The sequence below is a fragment of the Colletotrichum fioriniae genome (genome assembly GCF_027942845.1).
Source record: "Colletotrichum fioriniae strain IMI 355084 chromosome Unknown scaffold_12, whole genome shotgun sequence".
NCBI classification, from domain to species: Eukaryota; Fungi; Ascomycota; class Sordariomycetes; order Glomerellales; family Glomerellaceae; genus Colletotrichum; species Colletotrichum fioriniae.
Genome location: NW_027076848.1, coordinates 1,856,307 through 1,871,995, shown reverse-complemented (window position 1 = coordinate 1,871,995; position 15,689 = coordinate 1,856,307). Strand labels below are relative to the sequence as shown.

The following is a 15,689-nucleotide window of genomic DNA, read 5'->3' as shown; positions in this document are numbered from 1 at the left end:
TGTCTCTCTTTCCGTAAAGGCAAGCGGAGGAGCCACAGGGGGGAAAAAAAAAGAGAGAAAGGCAATAAATCAATTTCCTGTATCCGTAAGAGGTATCCGTACGGCGTAAAGTAGGCGCTGATAACCCCCCAAAAAAAAAAAAAAAAAGCCCCTCCCCCAGGAACAGCTTGCATGTGCTCGACACACAACACACCTCACACACACTCTCTCAGATTATCTCACCACTCATGCACACTCTAGCCCAGTCAGACGTACCCCAGCTGTCTCTAGTCTAGCTTGGTCTGGTACAAGTAGCCACCAAATGAGCACTTTGCCTACGGATACGGATACTTACACACTGTATGCCCTGGTCTTGCTTTTTTCCCTCTTAAAAGTATTCATCATTCTTCTCGGCCCATCCTCATTCCACTTGTCTTGCTACACACTCGTACTTAGACACCGTACACCCGTTCCCCCCCTTCCCCCCTCTGAGTATCCATTCGTAGGGATAATTGGACACTTCTCTTCTTGTACGGATAGTAGGATCTGTTTTTTTCTTCTTCTTATGTTCACTTTGTACGGGCTCTGACCGATTGCCGATACCTCAGATATCAGTAGAATAGCAAGCAAATCAGGTACGTACTTGGCATTGAGCGTTTCCCATTGCTTTACTTTGCCTTACCGGGTATCTACCCAGTAAGGTATGGTAGGCTCTTTCTTTACCTCACTTTACCTTACGGTCCCTCCCTTACCTACCTTACCTTTACTCCCCGGTCTGGTTGGTCCTTCCTCACCTTGTCTATGATGGCATGGGAAGACTCGAGAGGAAGTAACGGGCGGCAGAGGCGCGCCTGCCATTCTATCTTAGCTGGCGGTTATTATGTAGTAGTAATGCCATTCATTGGCAGGACCAACAGCATTTGCTCTTTCCCGAAACAATGGACTAATTTCCCTCTTTCCTTTCTTTCCACTCCTTGCCCTTCCATACCTTCCCATACTTTACCTCACCTTACCTTACCTTACCTCACCTTAAGGTACCTTTTTTCCTTTTCCCTACCTCTACCTTTACCCGTTTTACCCAACATATTCGTCCCTGATTCATCATCCGGGCTCATCCATCACCGGTCGTCGTTGGTCATCTTCACACTCACCCTCACAATCACTCGCTGTTTGCATCTTCCTTCTTACGCTTTGTTGTTTGCCATCCTTCTACCGCCCTCTTACCGACCTCGCGCCCCCCATTTCTTTCATCTTTTTTCACCTCCCACACACCCAAACTCCGCACCTTCCCACACCCCCCGGTCCGAACAACTTCACCTCTCCAAGTGGCAAGTACTGGCGCCCTTGACATCTCCCCATTCTATTTTCGATCACCACCATACCGATAGACGAGGGGTCCCGCATCTCTGCATCTGGGATCTTGATCTGATTCATTTTCACTCTATTTCTGCCTGGCAACTTATCCTAACCGGGACCGAGCAGGTATCCGTACGAACTACAAGAGATCCTAATAGGCAGACGTCGTTGACTTGCCACCTACACAACTCCACCTACGACAGGACTTCTCGCTACCACCGCCGCACCTGCCTACCTACCTTAGTACGCTGCCTGCCTGCCTACCAACGCCAAAGTCCCTTTCATCTTGGCCGTCCTCACTTTGTCCTAGACGACTACACACCGAGCGAGGCCCCATCGCCCTTTTCCTCTTTGCCCTTCATCGACTCTTCATCTCACGCTTCCCTTTGTCTAAGAGACGTCGAGTCTCATCGCCCGGACCCTCTGCTCTGCGGCCTACTGCTCTACGGATCGCCTCCTTGCTGCCGTTGCAAAGGACATCGCATCTGTCTGCGAGCTCTAGTCAAGCATTCCACGTCGGCTAACTGACTAGTCGTCGACATTATTCGTCCTTCCTTCCGCGGATTACGAATCGCGTAGGAAAACTCTGTGGGTAGACTACTTGACAGTGGTCGTTGAGTGGGTTCTACTTCATCTGGCCCTAATCACATAGAGGTACAGACATCACCGATGTGCCTTCATTTTGCGTAAACCCATCGACCCGCAGGGTTGAGATATCTTGGAATGCAGTATCTAATGCCATGTTTGAAATAGGTTCCTCCACTGGCTGAGACTTGGGCATGGGTCGTCCAAACTGAGTCAGTCAGTCAACTTACTATCAGCAGAGACTTTGATTAAAACCTCTGCCGAGTGGACGAGACAGACATTTATCCTCGGACAGCAAACCTAATCTCGTCCTCATGGCGAGTATCTCATCTTCCACGGCGACCATGTCGCAAAATAGTCAAACAGATCTAGACCAAGATCGCAGACGTTGGTTTGCAGAGTTCGAAGCCCTGAAGGCCCGCTTCGAGGCTGAAAAGGAGAACGTAAATGCCAAATTCACCCAGCAGCAGCGTGACGCCTGTCACGATCTCGATGATGAGGCCCGCTTCGCCGACACGTTAAATCTGCCACAGAAAGCTCGCGAGCTTCTTCAAAAGTACCAGCACGAACTACGGTCCCATCGGTATGCCGCCTGCCAGCAACGGCGTGATGCCGAGGAGAAGGACCGCGCGAGACGCGAAGCGGATGCTCTTCGGGAACATCACATGGGGTTCCCCGTGCCCGGCAACAACTCGGTACGCAACGCCGGTTACCCTCCAAACGCTGGCATACTGGGACGTACGCCAACAAATCCGTCGGCCCAGATTGTCAGCGCACGCGTTGGTCCAGCTGGGCGCGGCTCACCCTCAACCATGCCAATGAGCACACCTCCTCAGCAGGCACGTCACCCTTTGCCACAAGGCCCCATGGTGCCAAATCAACCCGTTCAGCAGCGGCCAACAAATGGAATGCCTGGGCACGGCAGCTCGGCTCCGATGCCGTCTCAACTTGACCATCAAATTCGCCAACCACAGCAGGTTAGCCAGGGCCACCCAACCCAAGGACAGACCTGGATTCACCACAACCAACCTGGCCAGCAACAGGTTTCGCCTCGTACTTCAGCCTTGTACCACCCGAATCGACCGGTGAACAACCCACTGGCAAATGGGGCGCCTCGAGTGCTTCCTTCGCAACCCCATATTCCTACGTTGGGTAGCAATCATTATGGCCCTCCGAGAGCCGGGTCTGGACAGCCTGTCAGCGGCACTCAGCCCAACCTAGCTGACCGTAGCAACCGGGTACCTCTGCCGCCCATGAATGCTGGACCCATGGGCTCCCGTGTGGACAGACTACAGGCGGGTGATGGTAGAAACTTTGGGCAAGGCGCCATGTTAAGAGCGGAAGATGGGCTGAGACAGTCTGTAGACTCCCACTCTGACCGCCATAAGATGGCTAAGAGGAAGTCGGATGCTAGCGACATGTCATCTAGAGATGCAGATCCGAAGCGCGCAAGAACTGATACGCCACAGTCGATAGCTCCCAGGACGATCACATTTGCTGAAGTTTACCAGGACGGTAAAGCAGAATACAAGCACAACATCGTCAAATTCGAGGACGTTTTCTATATTCTGCGATGCGACGAGCATGGCGTGCATTTCAAGCAGAATGCACTGGCTGCGGCAGCCAAGCACCTCCACGGCGCCTCGCACGGTCATCAGAAGAAGGAGCACAAGTTGGCGGTTGAAACCATTGGATTTCATGTCGTTGATTGTACGGAGGAGCTTGCTGCAATGAACAACGAATGCGTCCGTCTTGCTTTCGAAAATGGATACAAGCCCCTGAACCAGCTGCACGGTCCGAAGTCCGGTGGTAAAAGACAGTCGGCCGCTCACACGATGGCTCCAGTCAGGGACCCGTCTGTTTCCGATTCATCATTCCAAGCACCTCATAACAGCGTGGGATCTTACCAAACGAAGTTGGACTCGAGATCACAGGAAGAGAAACAGCAACGTGGTGGGGATCACATTATGAATCCAATTCCAGGTGACATTTACCATGCAAAATGGCCGAGGAGCAACAAGCTCTACATTGTCATGATACTGGGCTGGACATCTCTGAAGATGTGCGGATGGGATGGCTGGCTCAGCGACACACAGCTTTGCGACAGGAAGATCAGGCCTACTTGCTATACGTACAATGACGAAGGCATTGGGGGTTGGGCGCCTGGCTACGGAGATGGCGAGCCGCGTGAGTTGGATAGGGACGTTCCCGTTTTGTGGTTTGAAAAGAATGGCAACACTAGACTGGGTTGGCTTGGCGTCAAGTTCATTCTGAAGCCTTTGCTCCTTGACGACCCTGACCGATCTGCTGATCCCTTGGACCCGGCCAACAACGCGAGAAAGAAGTATGCTGAGATCCGTGGGTACGACTCATTCGAGGCCATGCTGGCTCATGTGCAGGCAAGGCAATCACCGGCCGGCGCAGAAGTAGAGTCGACGACAGAGACGGCGACGACGGCGACAATTCCCGCGAAGCTGCCATCATTTGCTTCGGCATCGGACTCGGATCCCGTACCCGATGTGGATATGTACGACTTTGGCGACAATCCTCCTCCAGCTGACGATTCGGATGACGAAGATTACGTGGAGCCGAAGCGCCGAAATGGCCAGGATTCAGATGACGACATGGCGGATATCGACGAAGGCCCAACTACACCTCAGCAGCCTCTCAGGCGCAGCACTCAAGAGGTGCGGCCTGCGTCGCGGTTGAGTGAGAGCAGTTGGATGACGGGGAGATCTGGAGCTGCTGCGGGCACTCGTCTGTCAGCCAAGAAAGACAAGGCAGCAGTAGATAGGGAGGATGTGGCAATGGACGATGCTATCCAAGTAACGCCGTCCAAGGATCGAGCCGACAGTAAGGAGAAGGCGACGCCCGTCCCCACGAACACCAATGGAGGACCCGTTACAGTCGCTCTTGGAACCCCCGCGACACCTCAGCCAACATCTGCAGAGATCGCTGTAAATGGGCCAACTCCAGTTCCCAATCCCGCTCCTCAAACTGATGGCAGCGCGCTTAAGAGCACCGCATCACCAGGTTCGAGCCAGGCGACGGTTGTTTCGGCAACTGGCCGGTCTGCGCATACTGAAACTGCCGTAAGTAAGGCGTCTCAGAGACAAAATGCCGAAGATGGTGCGCACGCGGCGGTAGAAGCTACAAAACTCCGGCAAGACAGCGAGAAGCAGTCTCAGGTGGACCAAGTATCAATGGCAAGTTTGGCCCAGAGCGCGATGAAGGCTGCTACCAAATCACTAAGCCTAGACAAGGAGGTTCCCCGTGTAAGCCCCAAGCTGCAAATTGCAGACCTGGTAAACGACACAGCCGACTCCGAGAGCGCAGTCCGTCGGCCTCTACCATCCAAGCCGTCCCCAGGCGTTATTGAGCCAGCGCCACTCCGACATCCATTGCCTCAGAAGCCTAGTCAGGGTATTCATGTCGATCAGATGACGAGGGCTAGCCAGCAGCCTTCGCCTGCACTATCCACCAAGAGTATCAAAGAGGCAGCGTCGCCAGCGTTGAACAGCCCGTTTCCTCAGCCTCCGCGGAGTGCTAGCGCCGCCAGCGGCGAGAGCGCTGCTCGCCGGCCTGATCCCCGCATGAGCATCGCGAGCATGAGCAGCAGCAGTGCTCATGATGACCAGGAGCGAGGGGCGATCAAGCAGACGGTGGTGATCAGCACGAGCAACGGTACTGCTTCGGGTAGTAGCACTCCCAAGGTGTTGACGCACGCCAGCTTGGTCAACAGTGAGCAGTGGCGTGCAGTCCGGGCATCCGAGTCACCTCGAGTCACGCCTGCGGCGCTCCAATCGCCTCTCATCGACCGAAGTGCGGCGGCATCTCCTGCTCTGGGAGGCAGGAAAGACGTCGAAAACTTTATCGATGTGTCAGAGTTTCACCAGGGCAGTCAGCACTGGGCGCAGCCAGGAAAATTCCTGCGCTTCCACGCCGAGGACGAATCGAGCAGTATCATGCGAAGCAAGGAAGAAGACGGCATGGAAGCCGTGGTGGATGCTAGCCTAGTCAAGGCGGCAAAGATGGCGGGAACGACAGTACAGCTGGAGCTCAAGACGGAGAATAGCGAGAAGGCGGAGCAGAAGCTGGTGTTTGAGGCCAACTCGTTGACAGGCAGCCAACGCGGAGCCAAGCTGCAAGCGACCAAGTTCTACAAATGGCTTTCGGGAAAGAACCCGGACATGCAGCACCTGTATTGATATGGGATGCCACGGTGCGGTGAGAGATTCGAGGGTACTGTGGTGTATGAATGACTAAACGGCGTCAAGGCGGTTGGCTTTTTCATTTTCCTTTTCTTTTTTCCTTTTCACCTTTGATCGCGAATCCCAGTATGGACTCGGTCATCGGTTATTAGACTGGCTTTCGCAAGAGACATGGGATATCCCGAGGGGGAGGAGCGATGCGGTTCAATCGCTCGATATAGTGATTTGGGAGTTTAAGGACAAGGAAAACATGGGGATTGTTAGTTATGAGAGCTTTCCATTGCTATCAACATGGAGATGTGGTGTTAGTTGAGTGCTATCAGGTGCATGCCTGATTGAATTTGTAGCACAGCACAAATCAATATCATATTGTTGAGAATGTGTCACGAAAGAGACTTTTATTGAATATTGTATGTGAAGATGGTGGCAGTGAGATGAGGATATTGATCCGTAGCTTAGCCAGGAGGTTGAGCATCGGCCATTTGTCATACGGACTTGAGTCTTGCACTGGGATCCATCATCCGTGCTCATGGTCGATGAATTGCAGCTGGGGTGAATAGTGGATCGATCAGTCAGCAGCTTGCTTCCCTTGAGTTAATACCCGGGGATGAATGGATGGAGGTATGGGGAGCTTTGGGGGTCTAGGTAGGTTGTGAATTTGCATGTGATTGCCGGGGTTGAAGTGAGAGAGAGAGAGAGAGAGAGAGACAGAGCTTGAGCTTCAGTGAGATGTGAGAGGTGAGAGGTTGGGTGAGATTGGATGGAGTGAGAGCGTGAGCACCAGCCGAAGCTGTACTAGGTACGTGCTACGTACCCCAAATATCGGCAGGCACGTGGACCGATGACCAGTGGCACCTTACCGACTTCAGGCAGGTAGGTAGGTACCTTAGGTAGGTACCTCAGCAGCTCCCAGCTGGGTGCAGCAGCGCACCTCACCTCAGTCTCGTCTCGTCGCATTTCTTCAGCGCTCAACTGCAACTTTGCCGAGCTTGATCCATTCCATTTTCCGATTATCTTCTCTTTGTCGTCCCTCCCATTCCACATAGCTTGCTCGTACCTCGTCCTCTATTTCATCTCCTACCTGCAAATCAACAGGATCAACCAAGTGCTGTCCAGAACTCAAATCTCTACCTCGAGTTGAAGAAAGAGAAGCCGGACAAGATCCAGGCAGTCCGATGCCGATGCCGCGACGGACAGTTTAAAGTGCGACCAGCGAGCCACTGCGACGACCTGATCCTCGACTACCCAACTACCTTACTTTACCTTACCTCACGAGTCTACGACTGCCCGCCTGCGACCCAAACCGATGACGTTGCCATCCACAGAGTCAGACAATTGCGATCGAATTTGGCCTGTGGAGGACATGCGCATGCCATTGCGGAAAGCCTCGCTCCCTCCGTTCCTCTAATCCTCTTCTTCAATCATCCTGCGACAACTACCGCTGTGCCCTTTCGCTGGCAATTCCCACGAACCACCAACTCTTGATCCGAGTCAACGCGGGCAATCCCTAAGCATCGAGCACGACGACAACGACGACGACGACGACGACGACGACAAGAACAACGCGCAGAAGCCGCAGCGGCCCCGAAAGTCTGCGGAAGCAGTGGAGGACCACGGACATTGATGGCTGCCTTTGTGAGAAAAAGAGACCCTCCCGAATCACCCCCACCCCCGACCCTCGCCCACCACATCCTTGCCCTGTAGTCTGTTCGTCATTACGGAGCAGCCTGCGGATACCCAGACCTTGGAGCGCACCCGGCTCCGCCCTGTTCCGCCGTGGCCGAAAAGAGTGACAGAGAAACGGAGGCGGCATGTTTGAATGTCTGCCTCCCGACCTGACTATCTGGCCTTGTTCACGGGCAGTAAAGCTAAGCAGAGCAGAGCAGAGCAGAGCAGAGCAGAGCAGAGCAGAGCTGAGCTCGGGACAGCTGCTGGCAGCAGATGGCACACAGACAAGACTGAAAAGAGAGACACTGTCACGCCCGTCACGGAGCTACCCCGGTTGCCTCTTGTCTCTCTCACTCTCTCTGTCTCTGTCTCTGCCTTTCTGCTCAGCTGCCACTTGCGCTTTGGCATCCTTCAACGCATCAGCCACGTCATAACCTTTTCCGCTCGTCTGCCCTATCTGGCCATACATTCTGCTCTCTGCCTCGCATCTCCCCTTTCCCATCCACCTTCATCACGCATCGCATTCCACCCCAAATGGCATCCAGTCTACACACCTCATTCCCTCTCCGGCTTCACTGACGGGCGGCTTGCCACAGCTGCATCCTGCCACCTACCTACCTTACGCATCCATCCACTCTTCCAATCCACAGCCAGGCTAACCGTTCCGTCACCCGCTGCAGGATACGCCCTGGCTAGTCCACATGTCGACCCCAAAGGCCCACCGCGGCGCCGATGCCGACTCCGGAAACGATCCTTCTCAGGGCTCCGGTTTCGACGGCACACCCTCCGGCGCGCCGCCCACTTATGCGACCTTCTCCCCCGTTACCCTCGCCGCAACTACTCCAAGCCGATCCTCCCGCCAGTCCACCATCATCGTCCACCAAAAGTCTCCGCTCCTTCTAGCCACGCCGCCGCAAATCACCCGCGCATTAGCATACTCGCATCCCTTTCTCCTGCCCCTCAATAAGCTTGCCGGGCTGTTGACATGGACGACCGACGATCCGTGGGAGAGCTTTCTTCTGCTGGCATCCTTCTGGGCCATCGTCCTATATGGCGACATTGTTGTGCGCATGGCGGGGCCGATTGTCGTTGTCCTGACCTTAATACTGGGAATGTATGGCAGGCGCTTCAGTCCGCTGAGCAGCAGTGGGTGGACAGAGCCGGCTTCCAAAGACCCCGGTGGTGCGCAGAACACCGGAGGAGGTACAACTGGGGGCAAAGCACAGAAGTCGACACCCAAGAGCAGCACAACCACGAGCACAACAAAGGGGCATCAACGAGGCGAATCAGAGGCGACGAATACGAGGCACCAGAAGACACTGGACGAGATTGTAGAGACATTGAAGGAGTTTACTGGGCGATGTAATCTCTTGCTGGAGCCGCTCCTTGAATTGACCGACTTTCTGAGCACTCAACGAACCCCTACGTCTGCCACAACACGACCAGCCTTGACGACGCTGTTCGTGCGGATACTGTTCTGTACGCCTTTCTGGATGGCCTTGACGCTCCCACCATTACGCATCATCACGACTCGAAGAGTGGCTCTGCTCTTCGGCACCCTGGTGCTGACATGGCATGCTAGGTTCCTGCGAGTCGCCCGGACGCTCTTATGGCGGAGTGCCACAATCCGGAGGACGGCGGCCTTGGTCACAGGCTTAACATTTGAAAAGCCTGTCAAGGCTGTTCCTGTCCAGATCACCGCGGCAGAGAATGGCAAAGTGCAGGCGAAGCCGGCAACATCGGAGTTGACCAAGGCGCTGCGCAAGCAGTCCCACAGACATGGCAACAATGCCACGAGCAAGGACGCGGGTGTCAAGTTCACCTTTATTATATACGAGAATCAGCGGCGATGGGTGGGCCTAGGCTGGACGCAGAGCATGTTTGCCTACGAACGGTCGGCGTGGACTGATGAACATAATAACCCTGTGCCGTCACGAGACACATTTGAGTTGCCCGAAGTTGAGGATGGTAGCAACATGCGCTGGCGGTGGGTTGAAGGGAGCAAATGGAGGGTCGATGGGGTTCCGGATGACGGAATTGAACCCATTGACTATGACGGGGAACCTGGGAAGAATGGATGGATCTACTACGACAACAAGGTGAGCGACCTCTGACTCTTTGTAACTGAGTGCCAGCATGTATGTGATGTGATGTGACTAACACACTTCGCCCAGTGGCAAAACGGACGCCGCGGCTCGGACGGATGGGGACGTTGGACACGACGGAGAAAGTGGTACCGCGACGCCGAGCTGGTGGAGGTTTCGGAGGACGAAATGGCACACGAACTGGACGCCTCACAAGCACCGAGCTCTGCCCGGCCGGGCTCGCCCACATCAGGTCCCCCGGGTCCCGCCTTGACGACGCAGAGGTACAGCACGCTCGAAGAAAAGATGGTTTCCCCTACACAATCCGCGCAAGACCTGACCCTATCAGATAAGGACCTGGAAAGAGAAAAGGACGACACAGCTTCCACTCTCTCGACGAGCTCGGGCGGACGATCATTTTTCAAAGCGCCGTCATTACGACGGAAAGTGACGGATAAGAGCGTCGCCAGCAAAGCCGACAAGGAGCAGGACCGCAGTCGTAGGGCAAGTGAGGCCAAGAGCGAGGAGGAAGCTGCGGCGCTGGGACTCAAGTTGAACCTCGCTTTACAGGGCAAGGAGGGTGGGCAATGGGGAATCGGCGATGAGGCTAGAATGAGCTTGGAGTAATGGGCGACAAAGTCCCAGGGGTTGGCTTCAGAATTGCGAATGACTCTTAGTAGCTATTGAATCCTGATTGGGACGGCCAGGTACTATACGGTGCGGTTCGGTACGGTACAGCACACTGCACTGGGGGGTTGGGCATGGACGCGGCGTTTGTCGGCTGTAGAGTATTCATGATTCGGCAAGGGAAGAAGGGTACTAGATGTATGATTTGGGGTAATGAGACAGAAAACACGCACGTGTTGTGTGTGTTTGCAAGTCTACCAGGCATGGCAGGCCGCAGGCCACAGGCTGCAGCAAGTCACACACACACACTCACACACACACACACACACACTCTCTCTCTCTCTCTCTCTCTCTCTCTCTGTGTCTTTTATGCTATGACATGTGGTTTGGTGGGAAGGCAGATGGATGTGCTTCCTGTGGGCAAGGTACCTTGCGTGCGGGTGTGACCACAAATATGCGTGATGAAGTGTGTGTTATGTGTGTGCTATGTGTTTTGTCCACCACTCTGCCTTTGGATGGTATTCCGTACTGGCCAGTGGTCACTGGATAGGTTGATATGCGTGAGTGTCGGCTGGACTGGCGGGAACGAGAAGAGTCCAGAGAGGGCGGACGACTATGAGTGGTGCGCAGACGAGCTGGGCATCGAGACACGGGGTCTTGCGGGTCCGGGGTAACGGGCCTTTGCTGCGGGGGGTCCGAGAAGGGCAACTTGCCTGGTACCTGACTGGTGGGAGGTCTAGGCCTTGGGTGGAGGGCAGGGCAGAAATAAAAAAGGTAAGAGTATTGTGAGAGGTAGGCAATGAATAGGTAAGTAGGGATGAAGGGAAAGAGGGCTGAGGGGGCACGGCACGAGGGGTGGATGGATGATGTGAGATGGATGGCTCAGGTGCGACGCGGACGGGAATGGTGACGGGGTCAGGTGGTCCGTCGCATGTCGGAAGAAAGGGAGACACACAAACCCTTTTTGTCAGGGAGAGATACTGGTCCTCTACCTAGGCACTTCTAGCTAAGTAGACTTGTGTGTGAGAGACTTGTGTGAGAGTCGGGAGCCGAGCCAGCTGAAAAACACAAAAGAAAAAAGGGATACACAGCCCAATGATACCAAGTATCTAATTAAGGGGTTCACTCACATAATTCCGTGATGCCTAAAGTTTCTTGGGGGTGGAATTTGTCAACGTGTTGTTCCTTGGTTTGTCCACACCCAATTCAAGGTTCTCTCTTTCTTCATTACCCAACTTTCTTGAAATGAGTTTCTTACACGTATTCTTTTCGCCTGGTTCTCATTTTGCTTCTACTTTTTGTTGCAATCATTCACTCGTCGTCGACTCTACGCAAACTCCCTACTGAGTAGGTATATTATCGAGTACACTCTTCTACCAAACTCCCGACAACTACTCCAGAAAAAAAAACTCCAAATCTACAGGGAAGACAGAAACGCCGGGCAATTCGCATGTCTACACTGCGTACTCGTACGTTATTAACCTCGGCACAATCGAACCGGATTGAGCTCGTCAGCCCACGTCTACGCCCATATCCGCATACACATCCACGGTCGCGATACCGATCCCGATGGAAGCCGCATCTCGCCTCGCCTTGATGGCCATCGTCACTAGGGCAGGAAGTCCGCAACAGCAGCTACGGCAACATTTACAGCAGCAGCGCGTGCCAAAGCAGCATCAGCATCAACATCAACAGCAACGAGACGAAAAGGCGGCGTGGAAACATCATCACCACCCGCTGGTCACGGTCGTCGAGTATGACGTTGAAGCGCAGGCGGGTCTAGGTGCAAGAGAAGCAGCAGCAGCAGCAGCAGCAGCAGCAGGGGAGGGGAAGAGGATGTTGGGGAATCTAGGCCATTACCACCACCACCACCACCAAAACCGTTCCTCGGGACGGGGACGTCGGGGCAGCGCGGGGAGTTCGAGCTCAAGGTCGAGTGAGGGGGAGAACGGTGCGATGACTGCCCGAGGTGGATTGGAGGCTGTTGCGTGGTGGATTTTGATGGGGTTGGAGTTGTGTGTCGTTGGCGGTGTTGAGGGCTGGATTATTTACATGGTCTACAACGCCGGCGGTGATTTTGCGATTTGGAACTGGTGAGTTTTTCCCCTACTGTTTTTGCCTCCGTCCGTTTCTCTCCACGAAGCACCAACTCCATCAAGTACCTACCACCCAGGGAGGGTGGATCTCGATGGAGTCTTGATCTCGTGTCATACAAACAAATCAGGCATAGCTAACGATGACGGCACCCGCAGGTTGTCCCAGTTCGCGTCGCCGGCCCTGATGATCCTCCTCAGCGTCTCCCTCTCGGCGGCCCTGCTACGCGGGGTCGGCTGTCTGAACAGGCTTGGGGATTTGGGGTTCCAGGCGGCCGGTCTTGTGCTGGCCACATTTTGCGCCGTCGTAGTGTGCGCTGGTGTGAGTGGTGTTGAGGAGGGGCAAGGGGAGAACGGCGACAGGTTGGAGAAGAAGGGGGTGCGGGTCGTCGTCGGGTTGGCTGTCAAGATGTGGTGAGTAACTCGTTCCCTTTCTTTTTTTTCCTCTCTTTTTTTTTCTTTTTTTCTGTCATTTTCTTAGTCCATCACGTGTCTCTTTACGACAATATCTCTGGTCCGGATCAGTCCGTTGGGAGGAAAGGGATACCTACATGTAGCTTCGGGCTTGGCTTGACTCAACACCAAAACTTACATGATTGACTAACGGATTGACCTTTTTTTTAGGTTCCTCTTCTTCATTGGCTTCCTGTGTGCCGTGTTCCAGTGGTACAGCGAAGACCGGCAGAGGACAACAACATCTACGACGAACCAGACGCCGCTACTACCAAAAAAGGGGAAGAAGAAGGAGAGGGGCTACGGCACTACCACGGGCGGATTGGCGACCGTCGACGAGACAGTTGAGGGGTTCGTGAGCGACCTATGAGAGGCGCGCGGATGGTCTCTCCCCTTTTTCCATTATTGATGATGAATTGGTTTTTTCACGACGAGCATATGCATGATGAGCGCGCGCACCTACATTACAAATGAGTTCCGCGACATTCCGATACCCCCTTTTTACCCGGTTCCTTTGCATCCGGCCGTGGTACTTCTGCTTTAGCCTACGAACGGCAACAGCCGTTGTCCTAGATACTACGATTCTACTGTACTAGAATAGCCTTTTCTTTCGTGTCACTGTCATATATAGCTAGCCTTTTCTTTGTCAACCTGATGAGATGAGATTACTTGTACCTATCTTACTGGCTGCTTCGCCGGTTGCCTTTGCTCCAGATCAATTGAGGTAAGGCAGCCTATGCCACCTGTATGATAACTATCTTATGCGGCGTGATTCGACTGCGTTCGATGTCACGACACATTTACGTGTGATAGCCATACGACGGCCAGCCAGCTCGTCGATACCAGCGATTGCACCGCATGCGTATCAATACCAATTAGTACAGTAAGCTCACGTATATGTGGCGCATTGGTATTGGACGATACCCTTTCGCCGATTTTGGCTTTCGTGGTGGCTGCGGCTTTGAGAACTTTGGTACATGGGCATCGCTGCACTGCTCTCTGGGGAGATGAAACGGCAACTTTGAGTCTAATCGGACGGCAGGGTTCTGTTTCGTTGTCGGCGCTTCATCAATAAAGGAATGGCTACATTGATTATGTTTCTCGTTTCGTCGGGTTGTATTCCGCCGTCCAAATTCGTTAGGCCTTGTATTCTCCCGTGATGGTTCCATGGATTGTAGCCTTGCCATCCATGAACCGTAGACCTAGATTCCCAGCTCTCCTACTTGCCGTTCTAGTTAACCAAGATATGTTAAGTGGGTTGTGTTGGTTAGTTTCGAGATCAATTAGATGAGTACCAATCTGGTAGGCAACACGTTTCTGGCTTGGATGTTACGTAGCGAAGCAATCTCGCACTTTAAGAGACGCCAAGTCGTCCATAGAGGTGATCTGCGGGATCTTTTTGGGCTACCTAGAATGCGGCGGTTTGGCAAAGCATTGATGGTTGTCTAGTTTAACTTCGTCTGATGGTATCTTTCGGATATTCAAGACGACGTGAGCATCAACCAGCCCCTGGTCTTGACGCCACCCCTCTTCGAAACAACAGGTTTGATACTCCTAACTTCAAAAGATGAGCCCCGCGCCAGGCTGTCCAACTCAATCAGGTCTGTCTACTCCTATTCAACTTCATCGCACACATCATGTTGATCTCACTGTCCATCTCGTTCTCGTGGGCTATCTTGGTCACTGTGGTATGTCTCAGTGTGCGTGCGTCTGGAATACAAAGACTTAAACTCTCTCGATAGGCATGGGCCTTTGGCCAAGATGCCCCAAGCCCCGGCGCGCCAATCCCGGGCTATGGCATCTTCATCCCACGATGGGAGATACCCTCCCCCGACGGCAACGGCGAAATGCTTTCCCTCCGAGGCACGGTCGAAGAAGTGGCAACCCAGATGCGCGACATGCACCCGAGCTTTGACATTGACGACCAATTTGGCAAGATTGCCATGCCCGCCATCGGGAAGCGGGCCACCTTTGAGGATAAAGACCAGACGCTGTGCCACAACTTCAGGGAAGGCAATAGAACGGCTGCACATGTCAGTATCGATGAACTGAGGACGGTTCAGGGGAAGCCTGAGAACGGGGCCGGGCCTGCGAATTGCGGACGGGTTAGTTGTCGGAATGGCACCGCTATCTGGTGGTGCAATGATGTGCGTATCTTTGCTTCCCACCTCCACTGAGGACCTTGTTGGTGTTGGCCTAGCATGATGGAGTGGCTAATACGTTTGTTCCGTGCAGGCCAAAAGCTCCAAGAAGATCGATTCGTTTGGCGACATTGCCGACGGCGCTCAGCGTGTCTTGTCAAAGTGCAAGGACAAGCTGAACGCCAATCAAGGGCAAGGAATGACTGTCAGCGGTCAGGCTTTTCACAAGGATAGTTGGAATGTTGTTGTCCGAGGCGGAGATAACTGCGATGATGCTGGTGTGAATATGAATCCCAAAGGCTCTCGAAGACTCTTTAAGGGGTAGGCATCTTGATCTCAGCCGCAGATTGAGATATTAAAAGAATATGGGCGTGACGAACGAGGACTCTGGCCTGCAGCATATAGATAAGGGGCACCGAGAGCTGTACATTGTCAAAATATAAGGTAGAATGATCAGTAAGAGTGTGTTTCTATATATCCGCATTATCAAGC

General features: G+C 53.7%; 4 protein-coding genes across 4 annotated transcripts; all 4 read left to right on the top strand.

Moving 5' to 3' along the window:
- Nucleotides 1-2,264: 2,264 nt before the first annotated feature.
- On the top strand, nucleotides 2,265-6,128 carry N0V96_009733 (uncharacterized protein; the record flags this gene model as incomplete). Its single annotated transcript, XM_065758731.1, has 1 exon — nucleotides 2,265-6,128. One exon carries the CDS (start codon nucleotides 2,265-2,267, stop codon nucleotides 6,126-6,128), a length of 3,864 nt encoding a protein of 1,287 aa, XP_065612796.1.
- A 2,372-nt stretch (nucleotides 6,129-8,500) lies between these two features.
- N0V96_009732 (uncharacterized protein) lies at nucleotides 8,501-10,510 on the top strand (the record flags this gene model as incomplete). The annotated part of the gene is made up of 2 exons (XM_053190401.1): nucleotides 8,501-9,898; nucleotides 9,974-10,510. 2 exons carry the CDS (start codon nucleotides 8,501-8,503, stop codon nucleotides 10,508-10,510), a joined length of 1,935 nt encoding a protein of 644 aa, XP_053052331.1.
- Nucleotides 10,511-12,562: 2,052 nt separating this feature from the next.
- N0V96_009731 (uncharacterized protein) lies at nucleotides 12,563-13,426 on the top strand (the record flags this gene model as incomplete). The annotated part of the gene is made up of 3 exons (XM_053190400.2): nucleotides 12,563-12,603; nucleotides 12,763-13,017; nucleotides 13,228-13,426. 3 exons carry the CDS (start codon nucleotides 12,563-12,565, stop codon nucleotides 13,424-13,426), a joined length of 495 nt encoding a protein of 164 aa, XP_053052330.2.
- Nucleotides 13,427-14,693: 1,267 nt separating this feature from the next.
- Nucleotides 14,694-15,522, top strand: N0V96_009730 (uncharacterized protein; the record flags this gene model as incomplete). The annotated part of the gene is made up of 3 exons (XM_053190399.2): nucleotides 14,694-14,744; nucleotides 14,799-15,161; nucleotides 15,292-15,522. The coding sequence occupies 3 exons, from the start codon at nucleotides 14,694-14,696 to the stop codon at nucleotides 15,520-15,522; spliced, it is 645 nt and encodes a 214-aa protein (XP_053052329.1).
- Nucleotides 15,523-15,689: the final 167 nt, after the last annotated feature.